This window comes from Balaenoptera physalus (assembly GCF_965194825.1).
Source record: "Balaenoptera physalus genome assembly, chromosome: 4".
NCBI lineage: Eukaryota > Metazoa > Chordata > Mammalia > Artiodactyla > Balaenopteridae > Balaenoptera > Balaenoptera physalus.
Genome location: NC_138891.1, coordinates 117,284,759 through 117,310,723, shown reverse-complemented (window position 1 = coordinate 117,310,723; position 25,965 = coordinate 117,284,759). Strand labels below are relative to the sequence as shown.

At 36.0% G+C, this 25,965-nt stretch overlaps 1 protein-coding gene and 1 long non-coding RNA gene across 5 annotated transcripts in view; one reads left to right on the top strand and one right to left on the bottom strand.

Annotated features, from left to right (window-relative positions):
* SAMSN1 (SAM domain, SH3 domain and nuclear localization signals 1) overlaps positions 1-25,965 on the top strand; it is a 211,537-nt gene that overhangs the window by 119,531 nt on the left and 66,041 nt on the right. Inside the window, 4 exon segments of the mRNA XM_082460429.1 lie at positions 11,464-11,590; positions 11,787-11,846; positions 12,001-12,051; positions 12,778-13,130. Of these exon segments, the coding sequence (XP_082316555.1) occupies positions 11,464-11,590; positions 11,787-11,846; positions 12,001-12,051; positions 12,778-13,130 (591 nt within the window).
* On the bottom strand, positions 1,607-13,124 carry LOC309660137. Of its 4 annotated transcripts, none has more exons than XR_014263187.1 (5): positions 13,080-13,124; positions 12,754-12,802; positions 11,159-11,209; positions 8,993-10,582; positions 1,607-1,921 (listed from the first exon to the last, which is right to left on the bottom strand). It is a non-coding gene; the product is annotated as an uncharacterized lncRNA (long non-coding RNA). The 4 variants fall into 4 exon arrangements; XR_014263189.1 differs by lacking the exon at positions 13,080-13,124 and having other exon boundaries at positions 8,993-9,114; positions 10,440-10,582; positions 12,754-12,826; XR_014263188.1 differs by lacking the exon at positions 13,080-13,124 and having other exon boundaries at positions 12,754-12,826.

Below are 25,965 nucleotides of genomic sequence, written 5' to 3'. Positions count from 1 at the left end.
GGTGGAAGAGGATTCCTGCATCCCAAGACCAAGATTATAACTCAGTTCACAAACAGAGAGAAGTAGAGCTCTATTTGGTAGCTAGAATAGAATGTAACCTTTTTTTTTTTTTTTTTTTTTAGCTATAAGACTTTAAAGAGTGGCTTTAATTGGTATTAAAAAAAACATTGAATGTTATGTAATGTACATTTTTGTCTTTGGTGAAATGAAGTTAAAATCAGACTAGATCTTATTTCAGTATCCAAAGTTATACTCTATCTATCTATCTATATTCCCTTTTAAAGCAAGGAAAAGAGCTTAAGCAACCTCCATTTTAACTTTTAGTTTATTCACAGAAAAGGAAATGGCTGGTAGTAACAAATGAATTTTATGAATGAGCTGTGTTATCTAGGCAAGTTCTAATTCTATATATCTGTGGGCATTTTCACCTCTTGATCATCTTAAAAGGTTGATAGGAATTATTTGGGTATTTCTCAGTATTATTCTCATTTTTTTTAAATTAATTTATTAATTTATTTTTGGCTGCATTGGGCCTTCATTGCTGCATGCGGGCTTTCTCTAGTTGCAGTGAGCGGGGGCTACTCTTTGTTGCGGTGCATGGGCATCTCATTGTGGCATCTCATTCTCTTATTGTGGAGCACTGCCTCTAGACATGAGGGCTTCAGTAGTTGTGGCTCGCAGGCTCTACAGCACAGGCTCAGTAGCTGTGGCGCGTGGGCTCAGCCGCTCCATGCATGTGGGATCTTCCCGGACCCATGTCACCTGCATTGGCAGGCGGATTCCTAACCACTGCACCACCAGGGAAGTCCCAGTATTATTCTCATTTTTAAAAGAATTATATAATTTAAAAAATGACTAGCAAACATATTCTGGTAACTTAAACTGTGCCAAACTAGTTGATATCTTTAAAAGGGAACACAAGCCTTGAAATGTGGGCCTAATTCTTTAAAAATCCACATGCTACACTCAATGGCAAAATAAAATCCAATCACTCAGTACTAGTTTCCATCACTTCAGCTACTCTGTCAGTTTCTACATTTTGCCTCTTGGTTTTGGTCTAGAACTTGTGGGACTTCTGCCTAGCTTTGGTTACTATAAAGTAACCAAACTTGCTTTACCTTTATATGAGTCATAACTCTTGACTTTGGACTTGTTTAAACTCTCTGTGCCTCAATTTCCTTATGTGTAAAATGATGCTAAGAAAAACTTCTTATGATTGTTATAAATATTAAACGAAGCAGCATATGGATACTACCCCTAGAAGATATTCAATGAACATTTATGTCCTTCCCCTAAACTCTTCTTAATCCCATTGTAAGATTTCCCCTCAGAATAAAAGTTGAAATTCGTGTCTGTTTTCTATTATAAACTCCATCCAGTGCCTTTTGCTGCAGGCTTGTGGTGCCCTCGGTAGAAACCGTGTTTAATGCCAGGTACTTGGATTTTTCAAAAGAGTAGAAGTTGACTGTAAGGACCTTACATTGACAGGAACCAAACATAATAAAAATATCCTGTGCTGTTGTTGCAGGAAGGGGGACCTCTTCCAGGGCCCAAGGGTGGGCTCTTGTCTAACCTCAGAAATGAATTGCCTGAGGAGACACACGTGTTGACAAAACAAGAGACTTTATTGGGAAGGGGCGCCCGGGCAGAGAACAGCAGGGTAAGGAACCCAGGAGAACTCTCTGCCACGTGGCTTGCAGTCTCGGGTTTTATGGTAATTGTGTTAGTTTACGGGTTGTCTCTGGCCAATCACTCTGACCCAAGGTACTTCCTGGTCACTCAGCCAAGATTGATTCCAGTGAGAAGGATTCTGGGAAGTTGGTAGGACATCTGGACTAGAGTCTCCTCTCTCCTTTTGACCTTACCCGAATTCTTCCCGTTGGTGGTAGCTTGTTAGTTCCCCATTCCTTACCAGGACCTCCTGTTGTAAGATAACGCATGCAAGTGGTTACTACGGTGCCTGGCCAAGGCGGGCGGTTTCAGTCCCCTAACACTACGACACCAGATATGACCCAACTCCAAATGTATATTTAGTTTGAGTTTAAACTCCATCAGAGTTTCAAAGAGGGATACCCATTATGTACCCAAGGATGGAGGGCATTAAGGGAAGAAGGAATAGACTGCTTCATAAACCATTTTTCTGATCCTAACTTTCTTTCTACCAAACATCTTCTGGGCTTTGGACCATGTGCTGGGACTTGAGTAAATGAGGGATGGGGAGTGAATTCACTATACATATAGTGTATATATACTATATGTACATACATGCACATACATATCCATCTTTGTATACATGTATGTAAAGATCAAGTTACCAATGAAACATTAATCAGTGTACTTTGATAATGTGATAATTTTGGTTGAGGAAATGAATCCTTTCCCAGTTATTCTGGTATCTTTGTACAGTTTTGTTTTTGTTTGTTTTAAAGAATGTCAACATCAATCTTGTTTTCTTTTTTTAATATTAAAAAGGGTGACATTTGAATGTTGAAGTTCTTCTCACTCTCAAAGACATTTTAAGCCTACTGTATCATATTTAAGTGGTTTCTCCATCTCTTTCCCAATAAGTTTAATGCCATGAGCATTGTTTTCTATAGTTCTTTGTTACATCCTGTTTTCAGCTGCCACATGGAAGTGTTTTTAGAGAATATAAAAAGACTTGTCCTTATTGAGAAAGTTCCTGACCCAAGAGAAGCATTTCCTTCAAAGAAGGATGAGTTTTTAATGTAAAAATATTTTCCCTAAAATTTAGCAATTTCTCCTGAGACATGGAAAATTTTTTAGTGTTGTAAAGTATATCACCTTTGTGTGCCAACTCTCTCTTATGACATTGAAATCCTCAGATCACGTCAACCACCTTCCTTTCCTTGTTGAGCTATTGCTAAACAGAGGTTCAGGGAAAGGACATGTTTTAGCAGGTGTGGAAAAATTTCCAGGACACTCATGTACAGCAGCAAGTCTTGTAGTATTATGGGCTTGAATAGACTGTAAATCCTCTTTGCAGTTCTTTTTCCAGGTTGGCTTTTGGGAACACTATAAGCTAAATTATACAACTTTATTTGATTATTATTTCCCAAAATGTAATATAAATTTGCAGAGTCTGTGGCAAATAACCATCTATAACAAATCATTTTCTTTATGTAGGTACAAATATAATACTTTCAAGATATCTCCATTTACGGCCCGCTCTTCCCAAAGATAATTAACATGTTAACATCTAAGTTTCTATAGGTTTCTTCTCAACAGTACTTTTTTGTCAAAGGAATGATAGCTATGCTAGGTAGGAAGAGGTGATGGAAAGGAACTATTTAAATATTACTTCTATTCCCTGAAAAATTACTGTACCCTACCTTTGCTGTTTCCCATGTCTTCTGAGTTTTTAATGACTAGTTAAAATATCAAAGAGCTGTGGGGGGAAAAAACAACTGAATCTCAATGAATACTAGAAGGACTTCCCCGATGAAAATAAGGCTATGTGTTTGGGAAGACTAAGAGATAACTTAATTAGAACAGAATCAAAAGAACTGGATCGAAAGACCTGGAGCTACCACTGACTGTGTTCTCAGGCTATGAAATTCATATTTCTGTGCCTCAGTTTTCTCACCGTTAAGGTGTTGGACTAGATGAATACAAAGGCTTTTTCAAATGCTAATAATTTGTGATTAATAGTAGCTCATTCCCACTTTTTCCTTGATACTCTTCTGAGGTCCAAGAGTTTATATAAGGTAGCAAAAGGGATACATATATAACGTAATGTCCCTAAACTTATTTGAGCAGCAGCGCATTCCTATGATCCAACTCCTCATTTTGGAGACACGTAGGGAAGTGAAGTGGCTTGCTCAAGTGCACATGGCTAGTCACAAAGCAGAGCATCACAACAGAGCAGTCACTTATCTGCAGTCCAAGGCTGGTTCTATTAAACCAGCTTTTCCTGACACTTTTCATTTATTTATTGTGTATGTTAAATTATAACTCCTAGATACAAGGGTTATATTTTTTCTATGTAATTTTCTATACCCATAGCTCCTTATATTGCTAGGAATCCAACAGGTGCTTAATAAAAATTAATTAATTTGTATACTGGCTCTTAAATTTCTTATCATTCACATTTTTGGTCAGCTAGAGAGTGTACCCCCCCAAAAGAAATGTGCTTATGAACTGTTCCAGAAACTTCGTCAAAATTTCAAAGCAGAGGATATTACATGGAAGTAGGAAAGATATTGCTTCTGCAGCCTTTCCCCTTAAACCAACACAACCTCATTTGCATCTCTGACTTGTGTAATCCTGGCAGCTTCCAGCTGGCTTGGCAGTGTCTCCACATTAAAAGATAGACCGCAACCTACGGGTCAATGAGCAAAGAGCAATCTTGGCTCCTCATACAGAAATGGGGAGAGATGGCTGTGAACTTGTAACTTCCTTGTGTCTTGGAAAATCGAGCCTAGATGACACATTATTCCAAGACCAGAATTATGCACCCCAAAATCTGCTTGAGAGGAAGGAGAAGGAGCCAGAAATCTGTGTTAGAACTTGAGTGGGTGATTTGTATTTATATAGTGGGATAAGCCTGTTACATAAAGGGCTTCATTAGACATGCTAAATTACATTGCTTAGCTGTTCGAATGCCTGCTAATCCTCTAGGCAAATGCATTTCCTTTCCCCACCTTACTTGGTGCAGTCTTTCCTGTGAATAACCATCACATTTTATTTGTATTTCTCATATGACACACATTCACCTTTTCCTCCAGATGTATTTTTGACCAACTGTTCAGTTCCCATATATTTATTGAGCATGTTAGAGACCAGGGTTGAGATGTGCAAAACAGCTCTGGAACCCCAAAGAGCTCACCTTTCAGTGGAGGGGACAGACACAGAAACTTAGGTGACTGTTTTTTAAAATCACTCAGTTGTCTTATACTCTTTTACGTCTCCCAGAGGTTAGGTGCTCAGTAAATATGTGTTGAATGAATAAGTAAATATCTTATAAGGCTTCTAGGAGAATATATTCTATTTCATTAATTAGTGTATGCACCTGCCTATTCATTCAATGACTTTTTTTATTGTGCCCAACCCTATTTTAAGTGCTGATACAGTCTTCATTTCATTTCAATTTCTATCACAAAAACAATACATTTTGTAATTATAATTATGTAAGTATATTTAACATCAACATGGCAATTTTCCCACCAGTTATTTCTTCAATCAATATTTCTTTTGTGTAACTGAATTATTTTCAAATTGTCTTTTTAGCTAGTTGTAGTTCCAAAGAAAGCAGTAAAATAAACCTCTGAGATGAAACTTGTTTGCATTGATTGATTCTAGTTCATAATCCTCTTGGCTTTATTACTCTCCGTTGAGTTACTAAATGTTAATTGATCATTGTGACCTTACAAACTATCTTTTTAGAGTATATTTTAGGTCATAAATAGAGAGTAATCACTTTCACGTAAAAGAGAATGGAGATACAGTTTTGGCAGAAATAGATTTGATTAAAACAAACCTATATTCTTAATACGTTTTTTAAATTATAGAATTTCTCCCAATTATAGAAGTAATATATCTTCATTGTAGAAAACTTGGAAAATGCCGAGTATATAAAGAAGAAAGAAGGCACTTAGAGCGGTGTTTATACTTTTTATACAAATTTGCATTCTGATTTTTCACTTAACAGTGTATTGTGCACATAAAATCATTTCTAAAGCCCTAAGAATTGGCAAAATTTGAGTAAATAAGTGAAGAGTCATAAGACTACCAGGTTCAGAGAAATTGTCAATGCAAAATACATGAAACTACTTGAAGTTTCACTTCAGGGTGTTCATTACAGCTTCCTTTTAAAATAAACCAAGATAATAACTTTTTAAAAACCTCTATTTCCTCTGTTGAAGAAATTATGTGATATAAATGTCAGGTGATCTGGTTTTTTCTATTTGAATACTTGCTAAAGAGATCACTAGAGAGGAAAATTTTTCTAAATCAGAAATTAAGAGCTAAAAAAAAAAAGGGAAATTATTTTACTTCATTCAAGTTCTATCATGTTACTTTCCAACTTCCTTTTCATTAGTAGCGTAAAGAGATCACAGTTCATACAGTTAGATGATTTGGATTTACTTAGTCTCCATAAGCCTAAGTTTCTCCCGTGTAAAAGGAAGGGGATAAAATTGGAAGAGATTTAAATTCCCTGGTAGTGAAATACATATATGAAATACATACATATACTTATAAATCAAAACCCTGAGTTTGGTTGGTCTTAAAGTGACCATCAATACCAGAAAACTAGTAACTAGATAATTAGTTGGTTCCTAAAAATCTTGTGAGAAAGAATATTGGATTAAAAGTCAGAATACTTGATTCTCATCCTAGCTCTGTTATTAATGAATTATCTTTCCCTGGATAAGCCACTTATCTTCTCTGGGTTTTCTCTTTTTTTAAACAGGGTGGTAGACTAGAAGTCCAGTAATTTCCATCCTGGCTCATAAAATATGATTGTAGGACTAATCCAGTTCAATAATTCATTGGTGCTATTTTCTAAAAACTGTTCTATCATCCTAATAGTCAAGCAAAGTGTCAGAAAATGAGGTATATTTAATCCAACACTTGTAACAAAATTTTTACATTATTTAAGGAATGTGAGCCAAGTGAACTAAAAGATATGCACATTTATATATAAAAAATATAGTATATACATATTAAAATATATGTATGAAAATATTTAATTTATATTCACATATAATTACCATTTTGATGAAGGAAAACAATAAGTAAGCAAAATACAATAATTTTTAAATTTCCTCTCATTTCTCAATTCCTAATCCTGTTTTTTGCTTCATTACACTTTGAAGAAATAGATAGATTTTACCAAATCAAGTCCTCATCCATTTATTCATTCATTCATTTCATATTATTATTTTAACTAATTCATATGGAGTACTAACCGTCAACAATGTTACAGATACTAAGGATACTGCATGATACCTATATAGAAGGGTATGGTTCCTACCTTCCTTCAGTTTAGAGCCTATTGGAGAAGAAAGACATTTAACCAATGATGACACAAAAATGTAAATCTGAAATTGCAGTGAAAGACAAGACCGTAAAAGAATGCAGACCTAATTTGGACTTGGGAGTCAGGAACGCTCTGCCTGAAAAAAATGACATTAGGCCGAGGCTCCAGGGGTGAGTAGGAAGGAATTAACCAGGTCAAGAGAATGAGAATAAGCATTCCAGGTAGACAGAGCAGCATATACAAAAACCCTGAGAAAGGAGAGTTACAGAGATTAGGAAACTAGAGGCCTGCACCTTGTGAGCCAGTGGGGACCCTAGAGACGTGGGCCTTACAGACCCAGTTAAGTTTTGGATTTTATTAAAAGTAAAACTTGGGATTTCTGCAGTAATTTAAGAGGTAGTAATATCACCAGATTTACATCTTTCAAAGAGAACTCTAACTTTATATTACAAATCAACTAAAGGAGTACAAAAACTAAAAGAAAACCAATTGGGGACTTGGCAATAGTTTCAATGAAAGAAAATTAAACTAGGGTGATAACAATGGAAATGGTAAAAAAGAAACAGCTTCAAGACACATGTTGGAGAATAGACCAAACTCGGTAATGGGATAAATATAAGTAAACAAAAGAGAGGTAAACGGCAAAGGTGATAATCTGATTTATGGGATATGCAGGAGGATGGATGAAGATGGCATTCAGTGAGTTGAAGAAGACCAGGTGAGAAACATGTTTGGGGGGGGCGGCTAAAGGTCACTCTTGATCAGGTTTATAAATCATTTTAAATAGACAGTTGGAGAGGTGAGTCTGAAGCTCTGAAGAAAGCCTTAGAGAAATAAATTGGGAATCATCAGCATATAAGTGGTATTAAAAGTTGTGTGTGTGTGTGTCTGTGTGTATCTGTGTGTGTGTGTGTAGATGAGAAAAAAAATGATGGCAATATTATATAAAGGCCCAGAGCTAGTTCTAAAGGAATTTAAGCATTTAATTTTGAGAGAAAAGGAGGTGTCAGCATATAGGAGTTAGAGAAAAAACAGCCAAAAAAGGTGAAAGGAAAAACCAGGAACATGGAGTCACAGAAGCCAAGAAAAGAAAGTATTTCCTAAAGGTCATCATGGTCAATATTGCTGAATATCAAGTAGTAATGGAGTTTGTGGAGTTCATTGGACCACAAAAGCAATTTAAATGGAATAGTAGAGACAAAAGCTGATTGATGAGTACATGAGATGGGTTGAAAGGATGAGAAATTAAAAAGATTAAATTAAAGGAAGCATACACAGTTAACTTTTTTGAGAAGCATGCCTGGGAAAGGGAGTAGAAAGAGTGGTAAATAAAAGATTGTGAATTAAAGATGGATGAGATCAGAGCACGTTTGAAGGCTATTGGGAAAAGTCCTTTAAAAAGGAAGATGATCAAAATTCAATGAAGAGGGAAGATGAATAAAAATGTAAACCAAGTTGTGTCACTCCTCTGATTAGAATAAAATATACATTCCTCAGCCTGCTTTAAAAAATCTTCCTTGAAGACTCCTAGTTAAATCTCCGGCCTCATCTCATGCCACTCTTCCCTTCTTTCTCTTCCTTAGGTATACAGTAAGAATTCTCCCAAGAATTCCAGGTTTAGAACCTTTGCACAGGCTGTATCCTCTTCCAGGAATTCTCTTCCCTCTGCTATTTGCCTAGCTCGCTCTTTTCCATCAAAGTTTCAGTTGAAATGTTCTTCCTGACCATCCACTGAATCCAAAACGATCTCCAAATTTTCATATGTCTGGTTCCTTCTTGTCATTCAAGCCTCAGTTTCCGTATCCTCAGTGAAACCCTTCTGATAACCTAATGTAAATTAGTAACCCCCCCCCATTCCCATGCCATCACCCTGTGAATTCTTAGCACAGCACTTCTTATGCCACATTTTATTGTTCATGTACTTGTTTATATGTTAATGGTATGTCACTTATCTCTAGAATGTAGACTATGAAAGCAGGGATCTCATCTTACTTGCTCAATGCCGTATTCCCAGAAAGTGTGATAGTGTTTGACATATAGTAGGTGCTCAATAAAAGTTTGTTGATTGGTTGAATGGTAAGTTTAATTTACAGGTCGGTCTTCTTAGAAAATATCTAGAAATTAAAAGGCACATTACGGAAATTTTAATCAAATTCAGTCCAAATATACAGGTAACAGATTAGAGGATTGTAGTGAATAACACTATTATTTTAAAATATTCTAGAAGATTTCTTTTTAATAGAAAATCTTAATGATTCTATACCTCTTATAATAATAGTAACTCTAATTTTCATGCATCAGGTATATACAATCTAATAGCAAGAGAAAGTTTTCCAGAAGTACTTTGCTATTAAAAAGTAACCAGCCTAATATAGACAATTTACTACAAGTAATCCATTTGGTAGATAAAACATATGTATGAAGCCAAGAGTGTATTTACATTCAGCAAGCATTTATTAAGCCATGCACAATCCTAGGCATATCGGATTCAAAAATGAATAAAATGCAATAGACTGATCTCTAATAATTCAAATATGAGTAAGTGAATAAAGATATAAAAGTTAACAATACTGTGTCTTAAAAAGGCTGTAATAGAGTAGGAACAAAATAATGCGGGGCCAGTTTGTTTTACCACCTCTGGGCCATGGGACCACACATTTGAATTTAGACACTATTCAAAAGTTTCCATTCCTCCTAGGGGCAAATGGTTAGTAAGAAATTCAGTTACCCTGGATCTAACATCTTTCCCCAAATCAAGTGAAAGTCTTTTTCACAAAGAAGGGGGAAAGAGAAAGTTATTTTTGCTGCCAGTGTTTCAATGGAGCAATTAAGCTTTGTCTGTAAGATGAAGAGGTTGCCATAAGAAAAGAAGCACAACAACAAAAAATACTGTGCTCAATGGTTGTGCAATGCCAGCTTATTATTTCTGGAAGGGGCTAAAGACTAGAAAATCACTCTTCTTGAGTTGTAATAGACCTGTAAAGCTGAGTAACTCAGAAAGTACTGAAAAGGAATACTGGGGGAAATAATACAAAAATAAATAGTAATAGAAATCGTGGTGAGCTAAGCATGACCTTTGGGAAAAGAGGAAAATGTTGCATATCTAAGAAAATCTCATCAGAGTCCTCTCTGTAAGATTAAAATGATTTCAGTATTTTTCCATTTATTTAATGCAAACAGGTATGGCTTGCTCTGCCAAAACATCCCATTTCTTATTTAGGTATTATTATGCAGACAGAACATCAAGTTTATGTTGGCTGTTCAAAGTCATTCTTAAAGACCAAGAATAAGAACTAAATATAATAATTAGAAACGTTTGTATGCCAGAGATCCTTTTCTTCCAAATATTTCTTTGGGCTTACAGTCTCTGTCAAAGGATTGGAAAGCACTGTTATAATTATGTCTCATTCAAACATTAATGAGGAAGCAAATCATTCACCTTTTAAAAAATGCAGTATCTATTTTGATGTCATTTATCAGCTGTTCGATGGAAAGAATGAGGCAGAAGCAGGCAGAGAAGTATTTCTGAATTCTGAGTTTTCTGGATGAAAAGGAAGTATTCCTCTATGCATAACTTCTTATCTTGTTAATACAACAGAATACAGCTATCTTACCAATTAGTATAACATTTAGCACATAAGGTATTAATTTCCAAAATATTTTGAAATCTTTAAGAGAATAATATCTTTAAAATAATAAGTAAAAGCAATATAAATACAAATCTGTCAACATTAAGCTAGTGAGAAATATTTCTGTATCTTCCAAAAAAAACTTTGAGTCATTAAAGCAATGTTAATTCTTTTATCGATATTTTTTTTTTGCCACAATAAACCAATGACGAAATACTAATGACTATGTACTAAAACATAATATAGAATGTTGTGGCTGTGTTTTTACTTTTCTCAGTGTGTATCTTTTAGAAAGCAAGAGGCTATTTAAAGAAAAGTATATTGTTTGAAAATATTTCATACTTGAAATAAAATGCTGTTTTACCAGAAATTTCCAAAAGGAAAATAAAGAAAATTGAATTCTGCTTTTTTTTTTTTTTTTTTTTTTTTAACACCATCAGTCAATTCTAACACATGCAAGTAGCAACTTTCAATTTCTTGCTCCATCTACGTTATGCTGCAAAGGACTTTTTCCTGCCCACCATTTCACCTTGAGCAGGGGTGCCTCCTTTATAGATGGCTCTGGATTCAATTCATTTTGCTGCATTTTGAAGAAAAAAGAAAAAAAAAATGGTTAAAAAATGCTCCGTCTTGTTATGACTGGCCAGCTGTAATATACGTTACAAATTGGAACCTGCAAAAGGTGGTGTGCTTTCAAGTTATTGCTTAAATTGTCTCAGGCTACAGGTCAAGGTCATATTATTTAATTTTCCTATGTTTATGATCTCAACACATTTTATATTTAATTTTTTGTGGAGAATGATTTGTTTTTACCCCGAGCTGTGTTTGTGCTAGGCCATAAAATCAGGTGATGACCCCGTGGAATCCGTGGGCACCTTAAAGAGACTACAGAAACTGGTTTGGACCAAGAAAGCCAGGGTGCCGAGTCTGAATGAGATGAAACCTACGTCAATAAATCTCCGTGAGTAAGAACTCAATGAGCTGATAAAAACGTTTTGAGGAAGAATTGGGGTAGCATATATTAATGAAGGACATTTTGATAAGGCCTTAAAGTAATCATTAAACGTTGAGTTTTTTTGCCAAGTTATTTGTGAAACAAGTATCCTTACACTGTTCCTGAATTTCATCCATGACATTCCATTTCCCCTTTCCTTCAGAACCAGACTCAGAGGAAGAGGAAGAGAAAGATATGGGTAAAGCTCAGCAACAAAATAAGGGTCAGCATTGTCCACTGTTCCCATTCCTTGGCCATAGAAAACAGTATGATTGTTTTGATGTGAGTGCAGCTAATTGGCAGATCGTGACATGCAACTTTGATTTTCATTTATTTACAAGAATGTGCTATTAATCATAATCTTTTGTTTATACCAGCTAAGCATTTGAATTTAAATAGATTCGACCATATGGCACAATTTACTAAGGGTAATATATGTTTCTATTTCCTATAAATGTTTTATATGTTAACAGAAATTTCATCAGACCCTACACTACATGCAAATATAGGTCTCACTAATCAACTTTATAGGACCAAAGATGTACCTTTTTCTTTTGTTTTCTCAGTCTTGTTCTTACTTTTCCAAAATATTTCACCGTGAGACATACCACGTGCATAAATCTCTTTGCAGATTGATACTAAAATAGAGAATTTTAGGATACCAAAAGAATTTCCAAAAATCTCTACTGAGATTTCATTCTTGTAAGTAAGGCAAAGATTTGATGTGCTTCTTTATGATGCTCTCTTATACACATGACCTCAAAAATTAAAAATATTTAAGAATAGAAACATACTATATCATGCTTATAACATGTGGAGAATTTTTTTTAGTTTGTATTTTTTCTAAAGTGTCTTTCAGTACACTAGTTTCATGTGGTTTTCAGTCATTCCAGTCAAACTGGCTTTAATCATTATATACGCCTTCAAAAAATTTTAGGTAAATCTGTTTTTGCAAAACCAGTCACTTAATATATCAAAGACTTACCCTTTAAAGAAATGCTATTGTAAAACTATTTTGTGGAATTATATGACTTCCTGGTTTAGCCTGTGATGTTCATTCATTTCTATTATATAAATGGAATTATAATAGTCATAATTTCTACATGTGCAAAATTATTAGACAGACTTACCTCTTATTTTTCTTTACCATTCAGAAGATGAAGATGAAACATTGACTTCCTGTATGAAATTAGCCAAATCCCAAGAAAAGAAAGTTAATAATGTTAGTACAAGGAGGAAGAAAGAAATGGAGATTAGACTAGATTCTATTTCTGCATCACTGGTTAGACCCAGTACTTCAACTGGATGCAGCTTGGCCAAAATATTATCCCACAGTGGAGGTGAAGTTCAGATGTGGAACAGCTGGAAGCCTTTTCCAGAAAACCCGCTGTGGACATATGTTGATTTCCAAATTGACCGGGTTGGACCCTGGGACAACTGTTTCCACTGCACTCACCACCCAGATCTCAAGTCTTCTTGTACAGATATGGATCTCCCACACTCATGGGTAAGTTTGTAAATTACGGAAATGTATCATCTTATCTAGATGTTTGTACTAGCAGGAAAGAAACAGATAACAAATGTGCTAATCAGTCAAATTTATGAGTCTCTGGAAAGTTACCAGAGCTAGAGCTGTCTTTCCAAAAAGCAATGCAGCTCTTGTGACTTCTGCTATCATGTTACTATTGGACATGTTCCTTGTGTTCGAATAAACTACTGCATAATATTTTCCAGGGATTTCTCTTTAACTAAAGGAAGACAATGGATGTTGATTCAGATCAAGAAGATGTGCGTTGAATTGTCTAAATTACAGCTGTTGTCTTGCAGTTTCACAGACAAATAATAGCTAATTTAAATGAGCATTTTCTTTGTGCATGCTATTCTTCTAAGCACTTCACCTGTATCATTTCATTTAAATCTCACAGCAATCCTATAATGTAGGAAGTGTTATTCTACTATTAATTCCTTCCTATTTTAAAATTGAGAAAAATGAGGTACAAAAAAGTAACAGGTACAACGTCACAGATCTAATAAGATAAGGAGCCAAGATCTAGAAACTAGACTAGGGATCCTGATTTTAGCTAACACATTATAGTGTTTTCCATATACTAAGCTAGGTCCTAAGGCTATATGGTACAAGAGAAAGAGTATGGATTTGGAGTTAGACAAATCTGGGCTTGAATCCAACCTCTGCTATTTGTTTAGCTTGGGCAAATTATTGAAACCTTTTCATTTCAATTTTCTCAATAGTAAAATGGAAATAGTAATATTACGCTCATGAGGTCATTGAGAAACTAAAATTAAATAACACAAATATTCTAAGATTTAAAAGTGTTTAATTTTTTTCAACTTGAACATAAGTTACTTATCTGCCTGGTGTAAAATTCTTTCCTTTAAAAACATTACCCTATCCCTTCAGACTCAGATCAAATACTTTGTCCTCTAGAAAGCCTTCCTGGGTCATGCCAGACAGGAAATTCCTTCCTTTGAACTTCTAGATCACTTAAGGGCATTATTCTTTCATTGTATAGGCATCAAATACATATTGGTGTCACTGTGCCAGTACAACATTAGACTGGGGACGCAGAGCTAAACAGTACATGCACTGCTCCTGTCTTCATGGAGCTTACCACACTCCACACTGTAGTGGGATGAGTTGGACGTTAGTTTATTTGCTATAAGTAATTCATCTTTGTATCCACCGTAGTCTCTAGAATATTATAGGCACTCAATAAATATTTGAGTAACATTTGCTGACTAAATGAATGGAGTTTTAGAAACCAATGGACTTTGTTACCATAGATCTGGATAAAACTTTTCTTCTCATTCTTCTAACTGTCCCTATATTAATGCAATCGTACATAAACTCAGTTATTATGTGTGTGTGAGTGTTTGTGAATGCGTGTATTGATTTTGGTATATATACATAGTAATGTTTTTCTTTTTTATTTAGGTAGTTTTGCCTATTTTAGTACATAGCTAAATGATTAAGTAAGGAGCTTTTATCTGCAGAAGGTCAAACATATCTGCAGAGTGCTCAGAATTTCAGATGATAGTGTTCAACATTTGTGACAGGAAAACCTCAGTGGATTTGGAGAGAAGGTTCAAGAACACATTAGAGTTAAATTGGTTTGGTAAACTTAATGAGACCCCTTGCACTCAGGGATTTGAGACATAGAGTGAAAGAAGTTGGATGAGTGCAAATTATTATTTTTATATTCTACACATATATGCTATAATAATAGCAAGTAAAAAATCTAGTTTCATTTTAGCATAGCTGGTATTTTTTTTTCTGTAGTAATTACAAGGCTATTATTTGGGTTATACTTTAACTTTCATTCTAGGGAAGATACAGAAGGCAGATAGTGTTGAGGGAAAAGTCTTCTCAAATGAGTGTTACTTACTATCAATGACAGGTAGTCAGCAGTGACATTTTTGCAATTTTAAAGGGTAAAAGTGTGACCAGATTTTTTTCTAAATGTACCTACATATACAGATACATTGGAGCTGGGCCTAAACCCCACATTTTGGGGGAAATAAAACCAATCCACAAATTAGTTTCTCAATGTCAGAAATTTCAGCAATAGTGGATTCCAGTGTTTTTGATCTCATCATTAAATCAGAGTTTTGAGGTGGCCTGAAAGTGACTTGTCTTCTAGACAGTCCTTATTCACCCAGGTACACCTCCCTGCTAGCCCACTTCAGGCTCACACTCTCAAAGCTGGTTCTTATAGAGCTGGATGTAATGCCAACGCTGACATCACTAGCAGAGTGAGATTGGGCAAACTCCTTACCCTCTTTAACGTGCAAATTCCAATTCTATATTGGTTTCAGACCCTACTCATCTCTTTTCCTCCAAGTGATTCTTTGCATACTGAAAATACCCATTTGTAAAACAAGGTTATGGAGATCTGCTGTGCAAAGGCTGTTGGGAAGATTAAATGAAATGGCGTCAGGACTCAGTTGATAGTAGGTAATATTTATACCTAAATCAAAGAGTCAAGAGGCTTGTACTGGGCTTGGAAAGGAGCAACATTTTACTCAGTTGAGATACCATAAACAAATTGAATCCAGTCAGGGAAATGTATTATTTGTGAAGGACTCTTCGCAGAAGTCAACAAGGGGAGAATGAGACACACACAGATGATTAACATGCAGTTTAGTTGTGTGTAAGGTCTATGAGACCTGAGGAGTGGGAAGAGATATGTGATTACAGATTTGATATAAATTGAGAAAGGCAAAAGATGAGATTTACGAAAGTGTAAACTCCACAAGAGAGATGTGAAAGGAAAAACTACTTAGGGATGCCGATCTTTTCTAACATCCAAGATGAGTGGTGTTGAGAGAGAATTTCAGATGCATCTTAAGAAAGGTAATAGTGGAGGTAACCAAAAATAATATTTGTAGCCAAGTGTTTACAATCAACTTACAAGGAGAGTGATTGAAGGGTATTTATGAAATCCTGTGTGCTGAGAACTTGAAACATCATAACAAAAAAGAGGAAAGTGAGCCATAGAGTTAGTTGGGAATAAGGGCAAGAAAGAATAAAGTTTGTGTGTTGCAAAGGAGAAGAGGTCTTCCTTTAAGGTAATATTAAAAGAGTAGCTAATATATTTTTCAAAATCTTGGATTTTTTTTCAGATTTATAAGAAGAATAAATAGTTTATCAGATTAAGAAATGGAAGTAATCTTGACATGAAAAGGGGGAACAAATATCCCTTTTTCCCTTCAAATGTCTAAAATGTTCCAGAATCCATTTTATAAAAATAGTGTGATATATTTTAAAATGATAGTAACAAAAGCTCTTTCAGAAAGAAGGAAAGTCAAAGGCCTGAAAGAACAAAACAGAGACCCATGTATAGAAGAATTCAAATGCAGTATAGATAGAAAAATTATAATAATGAGAAACCAAATTACGTAAAAGTCAAAGAAAAATGAGTGAAGTTTATATACCAAATCTCAAGGTGAGAAAATAAACAAAGCTCTACTTAAAGCACCTTAAAGTGCATAAGAAGAGGATGATAAGAGTGGAGCTGAAAGATCTTATTGGAGTATTATGTGAACCCATCAAAATTGCACCAAAAGAGAAAGTGTGGAGAATGGAAGATTTCTTTACAGAACTGTTTCAGTGAGAGGAACACGATGTGTGCTAAAATTAACCAAGAAATAAAGGAACAAAGATTTTACAGTTAACCTTTCAATTCAAATGGGGAGTAGTGGATGCTCTAATTATTGACATAGAAAAATGTTCTTGGGTCCTACAGCCCTACTGCTAAGTGGTTTCAGAGTTTTAATACTGTCCCCCCAGAACTACTGATCTATGGGAGACAGGTGACAAAACCAGGATAAGCTATTTGTGCCTATCTTCTACTTTGTCTTTCTATTCTCAACCTTGGCAATCTCTCCCAGTATCTCTGACCCTAGTCTAGGCTACTTCCTTCAATCAACATGACATGTCATTACCAGATTAATCTACCAGATTAATTTACTTGACTAATCTACTTGATAAATGCTACCTGAATAATGATTCTGAAGCTCAAACCTAGTGTTACTGCTCCCCTTACAAACTTTTAAGCATCTCCCCAACACCTACAGGGTCAAAAGCAAACTCATTCACCTAATCTGCCTTCTAAATAGATTCTCACCAGTCTCTTTCACACACACACTCTGCTATAAGCACAGTGATACCATCCTTTTGCCAAACACAATGACTTGTTTCCCATCTTCATAGCTTTGTTTATACTGTTTTCTCATTTAGATCTTCCTTTCTTCTCTACCTGTTTGATGAATAGTATGGAAGGTTAAAAATACATATGGATGAGTAAGAATTCATGCAGTACACTTCGAAGAAAAAAATGTGTGAAAAGGAATGAGGATTGAGAGGACCAGTAAAAAGAGAGTAAGGAGGCACGTGGTTTAGAAAAAAGGCAAAATTAATTTCATAAGCTCTATTATCATTTTCTTTGTACATTAGTGATGTTAGATTCCTGACAAAAGTCTCTGTGTCCCACTGATGGGCGTATTTTTACTGGCCCAGTGAATAACACATACCAAGAAGACTGCTCCCATATCCACGTGGAGGAAGACAGGCTATGAACCATCAATGCCTGATTTCTCATAGTTTAATGCCCTTGTGTTCAACTCTAACAGCAAAAGCTATTTGTTAGAACAGCTTTAAACTTTTATCTGCTTACCTTGGAATTATGGTGGTATGGAAAGAGAACAGGTTTTAATGAATGGATCTGGACAACCTGTGAAAAGGAAGGCAGAGTAAATGATAATCTGGACTGAGAAATGCAGAAGGAAAAATAGGAAAATGTGATAGAAAAATACCAAAAGATATTTATACTTATTACAATCTGCACTGAAATTAATTAACTTGAGAATCAAGATTCTAAAAATAATTTAAGGTCCTAAATGAACAAGAACAAATAATTAATTATGAGTATTTTACATGACAAATTTTTAATTACAGCCAATAATATTTGATGGAAGGAGAATTAACATTTACCCAAGAGAAGAATTTGAAAAATGGGAGATACTGCCACAGCTTATTCATTCATTCATTTATTCGTTCATCCATTTATTCACTCATTAGCAAACTCATGTCAAGTGCCTCCTAAGCCACTTAAGCTATGAATATGTATGTGGGAGGAAGAATCTACCGTTTCATATTTATAATGAGATTTTATGGGGTCTTATTTAAAAAGGTAAAAAGGAAAAACAAATAATCACAATCCTCAGTATAAAAATTCACTAAGATGGGAAACATATTGCGATACTTGTATATAAAATAATCCTGGCAAAGATCTGACCAGATGTGCAAACACATTTACATTAAAAAAGAGAAGCTGGGCTTCCCTGGTGGCGCAGGGGTTAAGAATCCGCCTGCCAATGCAGGGGACACGGGTTTGAGCCCTGTTCCAGGAATATCGCACATGCCACAGAGCAACTAAGCCCGATCACCACAACTACTGAGCCCGCGCGCCTAGAGCCCGTGCTCCACAACAAGAGAAGCCACCGCAACGAGGAGCTCATGCACCGCAACAAAGAGTAGTCACCGCTCGCTGCAACTAGAGAAAGCCCGTGCACAGCAACAAAGACCCAACGCAGCCAAAAATAAATAAAATAAATTAATTTTAAAAAATTAAAAATTTAAAAATTAAAAAAATAAAAAAGAAGTTATGGAAGAAACATTTAAATTATGAGACGTTACAATGCAAGATATCAGATTTATAATGCAAGATATCAGATTTATGGAAATTATTTAGGTTGAGTTTGAGGAGAGTAATTTGTAAATGTTTATGGAATGTTTAAACGTATTTTTCTAATAAAATCTTGTAGAATAAATATAAAGATAAAATGAGAAAATGTAATTGCTCTGTAAGTGTGAAGTCTTATTCTAGAAGTCCAGGATAACTAGAGATATTATTAAATTAGACTTTTGAAGCAGGGCAGTGTAGAATGCAAACGAATCAAATTATTTAGGTTAATGTTTGGCTTTTCCCAGTTACACAAACCTCATGAATATCAGTGAAAATAACAGACCTGTGATGTAGTTCTAGAACTGTTATAGAAACCAAGAATCCCTCTTTTTCATGAATTGCCCTAAGGGTTTTGTCCCACTTCTCTCTTTGTTTTGTTGTTGTTTTTTTCTCTGTGCTTATTTACGCAAGTGCATCAAATTAAGGAGAAAGTTGAATTGGTACTCCCCAAAATAAAATCTTTCTAAAGTCTTCATAAAATATTTGTAATTTAGAATAGCTTTTGTGATAATGATAGAGAACCCATGATAATCAATTATAACTACATTTTGGTTTCTACAAGAAAGTTGAAATTTGCTTCTTTGGATTCTCAAATAGACAAAGGAGGACAACGAACGTCAATCTGAAGGGGACCCAGTTACGCTCACTGAACATGGGAGACCTCAAGTGCCTCCTTACTGAGAACCTAACTCTTCTGCGTGGTTCAGAAGAATAAAGCAAATCACTAATACTGGACACTGGCCTTTGGGAAGAGAGAGGCCTAAATGTTAGAACATTTTATATAATGAGCCTTGGAGAATGCCCCAAGTATTGGTAGAATTTCTTTTGTGGCAGAGAAGCAAGCTCAAAATTCACATATTGCTAAGCAAGCTAAAGACAAAGTCATATTTTGAGTGTGCAGCATAGTGTGTCAGAAGCTACGTTATACGTCAAAGGAGCACAGGTTGGAGGCAGGAGAGCCAGTTGTGAGCTCAATTCGGTCACTTACTGGGATCTCTCTGGGTCAGGATGCTTAATCTCCATGGCCTGCTGCCTCCTCATCTTTAGGAAGAGGGAGAGCTATCAATGATTTTTAAGACTCCTTTTTAACTTCAGTATTTGGGCTATGAGGGTACACCAAGGAAGATAAGTCCTATGTGCAGAAAGAGATTAGTACATAAAGACTTTCTTTCAGCTTTTTCAAAGCAGCTCTCTTCTCACTTTTCAGATGCCCATTGTTGACCTGATTTCTTTTTTTTTTTACATAAGCTATTTTAGGTTTGGATTTTTATTTTTTATTCTTTTTCCTGACCAACTAAACTTCCGCTGTCCTGGTTACTTCCTCATGTTCTGAACCAACAACTATGTATGTGAATACAGACTTCACCTGGGATACGGCCAGGTTCTCCTGACCATGAAAACTTCTTCATGAACCAAACTGTCTACATTTCCATTCTCAGGAACTAAGAAGGTTTCTGCCACTCAAGAAGAACTGTTTTTTAAAATCCTTTTGAATGCCATTTCAGAGGACAAAATCCTGCTTTGACAAATGGGTGGGTGAAGTTTAAGTAGAATTGTAGAGGGTGGCAGAAGAGCAGGGGCCGTGCAGTGTGAAGAGTGCTGGGCTGGAGTGAGACATCCTCTTCTGCCACCATCACCCATCTCTCTCTCTCGCTCCCTCTCTCTCTCTCTCTCACACACACACACACACACACACACACACACACACACACACACACATACACATACACACACACTAGGTGGCACCTTTGAGATCTTGTCCTGATCATGCAGACATGTCGATACAAAGACAATCATAGTCTCCATTGACTTAGCAGTTGACTATATTTCAGGTGTTTTTATATATGCTATCTTTGTGTTATGATTCAGTTAGGTGGTATTATTATTCCCATTTTAATGGTAAAAGAGATTAAATAATTTATGTAATGTAACAGTAGGTTGCAGGACTAGATTTTAAACCCAAATCAGTAGAGTCCAATGTTTTCCTGCAAAGAGCATGACTTTGTAACTTTCGAGATTAGGCTAGTAATGTATCTATACTTTCTCATCTGTGAAAAGTGAAGACGTTAGTTCCCAACTTTCAGTATAAAATGAATGATGCATTTGAAAGTGCCAATTCAAGATAGGGGCTTAATCACTTAATAAATAGAGTCCCTGCCTTTGAGATGCAATATAACTTTTCCCACATTTCATTTTATACTGGCGCTGTGAACTAGGCAAAGCATCACTGCCATCTTACAGATGGAGAAATTGAGACGCATGAAGATTAAGTGAATTACCTGAGGTCCCACGGCAGATGATGGCAGAGATGGTACTGAACATAAACCTCCTAACTCTCAGTCCAGACCTTTCCTATGACAAAGTTGTCTTTAAATTGTTCAGCAGAAAGAAAAATAAACATGGTGGCAAAGAGGGGCTGTACATGGTGGAAACTGAGAGTGTTGGAGCCAAAGAAGCCTGGACTTGAACTGTAGCCTCACTGCTTACTGGCTGTGTGATTGCTAAGTTACTTGAATTCTTTGAGTTTCAGTTTCTTATCTATATAGGCATAATGAAGATTTCTTTGTGGAGTTCTTGTAAAAATTGGATGTAAAATGTTTAACTATACCTGACACGCAGTTGGAACGTAATGAAGAAGAGCTACTATTTCTAGTGACAATTATTACTATTTAATTACAATTTTTAATTATGTGTTTATAATTATTTACCTTTCATGCAGTGAAAAACAGCATTATGTCTACGATACATCAGGTATTGCTCTGGGCTGTGGGACCACAAAGATGCCACACCTGATGTCAGATTCTCACCATCAATAATTCTCAGCAATTTTGTATCATATGAGATAATGTTGTAGTAAATGTACATTTACTAGTTTTCACTAATTTTTAAGATTTATAAGTATAGTTTGCCCAATTTTCTCTCTATAGATAAGAAAGCCAGAACTGCCTAGTTTGGGTAGGGTGAGACCCCGCTTATAGCTTCTCGGAGGTGCCCTGGTGACCCCATGCTTGTGAATCTCTGAGACATGCAGACAAAAAGAAGGTGGGGTTCAGGGTACACGTACTGGGCTCCCCATTGCCCTTTTCTGACTTCCCCAATTATCACCGTATCAGCAGTGTCTTACGTATGTAAAACAATTTTAGCTTTTTAAAACTCCTTTCATATATTTTGTCATAGCCATATCACATATGCATGTCATGATATTTTATTTTAGAGTCAGAAGATAACGCTCAGGCATAACGCACCTTTTTCATAAGAGAATGAAAAATGAAGGAAAGAAATTCATGTCCCCTCTCCTTCCTATGAAATTGTAAAGCAACTGGTTGAATTCACCCTTAAAGCCCTTATGAATATTCAGTGTAAGATCTTTATGCATCTCATGGTTCCCAGCTATTAAATACAACCACACTGATGAATAATTAGATTAGAAATATGGCCTTTTTGCAGTTCACCTCAAGCCCAACCCAAACTGATGCCCACATCTCACCCACTGAAAGGGATTTTTAGCCAGGGTGCAAAATGGATTAAAGTCAGGAACTCATTTATTTATTCACTCAACAATTTGTTTTGAAGTATTTGCATTGTTCCAGATTAGGAAGATACAATGTTGAGCAGAACAAACCCTGCCAGCCTCATAGTCCAATCAGAGACAAAAATAGAAATAACCACACAAATAAAAATGAAATGGTAACTTTGATGAGAGCTATGAGAGCCACACGGCTCTATGGAAGCCTATATAGGTAGATTTGATCTAGCTGAGGAGTCAGGATACACTTTCAGGGGTGATGATGATTGAGCTCAAATCTGATGTAAAAAGCAGGAGTTAACTAGCCAAAATGAGGGAGAATGAGAGTCAGCATGGCGGGGAGAGAAAGCAAGAAGATGTGGCACAAGGTAAGTCCAGATGCGGTACAAGGAAAGCAGGGAGATGCGGCACAAGGGAGGATCAGACCACTTACGGCCTCATAGCTTATGCTAAATTTTGTTGTTCATCTCCTAAAAACAAAGGGAAGCTATGCAAGAAGTGTTTTAAGCTAATGGCTTGTGTTTTTTGTTTGTTTCTTGTTTAGAAGCTTAAGTTTTTATTTTGAGAAGAGTGCTTTCCATACAGTGATGAAAACAGATTGGAAGAGAAAAATAGGTGCAAGATGATGGTGACTTGAACAGTAGTGGTAGAAAAAGAAGAGACGAACAGTTCTCAGGCTCATAGACTTATGTCTCCAGTATACACATTTCTCCAAAGGAAAGAAATGTCAGTTTTGAAAGTCATCTTTGGTCATGCAAACCAAAAAGTCCCTTTCACTTTAGGACATATGGTCACAGATGATGACGGAGAAGTGATACAATGACATGACTGTACATTCCAAATCTGTCCTTTCGTTTTTAAAATTTAGAAGCTCATAGCCACCACAATGGCTTAACGGAATCATTACCAATGGACAAGGAAATTTCATCCATTTGCCCCCTCTGACTCCACTTGGACATAGGCCATTGTTTCTACAAAGAGTGGCTTGGAGCCATGCAAGGTTTCAAGGGAAATTGGCCTTTCAGAGGGGCATAGGAATAGATAATGCATATTGCCACCATAAAATCTCTAATGAATATTAAGGGTGGCTTTCATTTGTGGTGATTGAAATGAACTCATAAATTCTCTCTCTAGGATGTGGGAATTTTTTTCCTCCCTGTGGAGAGATTTAATGGATTTGTGGCATTCTGGATGATTTGGCAAGAAATCAGAGGTACCTACGCAGTCACCCACAAAGGGCACTTAGTTTCGTGCATGGGATAGTCACCACCACAAAACATTTTCTGTAAGAACCCAGAATGATTGATGCAACCCACCGTAAGTCATGACAAAGTGTCAACTGAAAAACTAGAAAAAGAAGTGGTTAAAGACACCACAGCAGCTTTGAAAACAAATTTGACTTTTAGAGAAGGGTTATTTCCTTTTGGAAAAAAAGTTAGACCTGCCACCTGCAAGAAATTTAGATCAGTTGTTTGTGGCAAGGGCCATCAAATTTTGAGGCCACTGAGAGCTCCTACTGTTCTCTGTATGGAATAGATTAAACTGTTCCCACACAGTGATAAATATATCACAAAGAGCCATAACAGGAATACAGTAAGTTGTAGCAGTTAATGGTACAATTTCCAGTTAAAACAATATACTTAGGGTTTCTTTCACCAGTCCCCATTTTATGTGTGCTATTTTTTGATAAGTTAATTTTTCACATTTGCAGAATCAATATCTTTCAAAGCTTTATAAAGAGTGAAAAGAATTAGAGGAAAGAGTTCTGGGGATCTTTGCAAGCTGTGTGGGCCTGGGTTAGCAGAACACACTCTGAAAAGTGCAAAAATAACCTGTGAAAACAGCAGATAAGGATTCATATTAAAAATATCATCAGCTCTAAATTTTCTGTACACATGGAAAGAAAATGGGGAAATAACCCAAAGCAGCAATTACCCAAAAAGCATTCATATTTTACGATGGAAAGTGGCAGAGAATCTCTATTCAGAGAAAATAACTTGTTAATGCTAGACTTTCAATTATTGAAGTAAAAAGGTAATTTTATTCTGTTGGAGGAGTGTATTCCTTTGTGGAATAAATCTATGATCCTACTTTTTTTATCCCATGAGTTAAGGCATTATGAAAGAAATTAACCCAAATGTCCTGTGTTCTATTTACATGAAGGATTTATGACTGTAATTTTAGACACCAGATTCCTTTCTGACGTGGGATAACAAAGCTTGGTTCAGTGGGGAAATTTTTCTGAGTGTAGACTTGCTTCTCGATTAGGATTCCCTTGGATGGGAAACTTCGTTTTTGAAGATTCTGAGTTGGAGGATAAGCCAGATGGTATAGGTTGCGATTTCTTCAGCTGTAAAACAAATAGGTAAGACTAGGTAACCACTAAGATCTCGTCCAGGGTAAATATTCATGAATCAACTTTGTGAAGGAATAAATAGCAGTTGTGAATTATATTAAGCCATCATCTAGGGAATAGGACCTGATTCCCATGAAAATATTCCCAAACTCAGAGCCTTATATTTTAATATGTAAAATGGTGAACACCTTTTATTTATTTTTATCCAATTTTAAAATAAATAGGCAGGAGGAAATGTGTAGTGCTCTTCTAACTTGGATGTCTTGCCATTGCATGCTTACTAGAACTCAATGCTGCTTGGATGTGAAAACTTGATATACTTCTATTTAGGAGTGAGGCTTAGGGAACTCATTCTAGATGAGAAGTAGAGGGTTTGGAAGCCTGAAGATTTGAAGGAGAGAAAACACATTGAAAGAAAGAATCACAGTATGTCAGATGATTCCAAATAAAACAATCTACCTTAAAATCTGGCTAGAGTATTATGTTTTAAAACTATTTCTCTGTGTGTGGTTTCATGAACCAACTACATCAGAATCGCCTACGGTATTTGTTACCAAGGTCTGCCCACTCCAGATTACTGAATCAAAATTTCTAGGATGAACATTCTTTGACAAGCTCTTTAGATGATATTTTTATGTTCACCAAAGTTGGAGAATCATCTCTGCATAGAAGAAAAGAATTCCCTGATTTTTCAATTTCATCTTCACCAATCCAGGAAGTCTTTCTGAGAAGCTCTCATATGTATATCACTTTCAGAAGTTATTTAATCTCATAAACACAACAATCCCATAAAGTAGATAATTCAATTTTCCAAATGAGGTAATAGGCCTCTGAAGGTTGAGGAAGTTGCACAAGCCCTGTTTCAGGGCCAAGCTGGGATTTCAAAGTCTTCCAAATCCCGTACCTATAAGATAGTCAAGTCACGTTAGGGATCTCACACTGACAACACAACAAAGGAATGCCCTGGGCAGCCCTTGGGAATTCTCAGTACTAAAGACTCCTGTGATCAGACTATATGAAACTGTACAGAGCCTTTAATGGGTGCCGCTGATATTTCCCCAGAAATAGTTTTGTGCTTTCCAAACTGATTTGGTTGAAACTCCTATCAGAGAGTGTTTGGGACTTTTGATAAATCACAGAGTAGAAAAACCCCTGGACAGAGGGTATAACAAATGACCAGACCAATTACGTATCT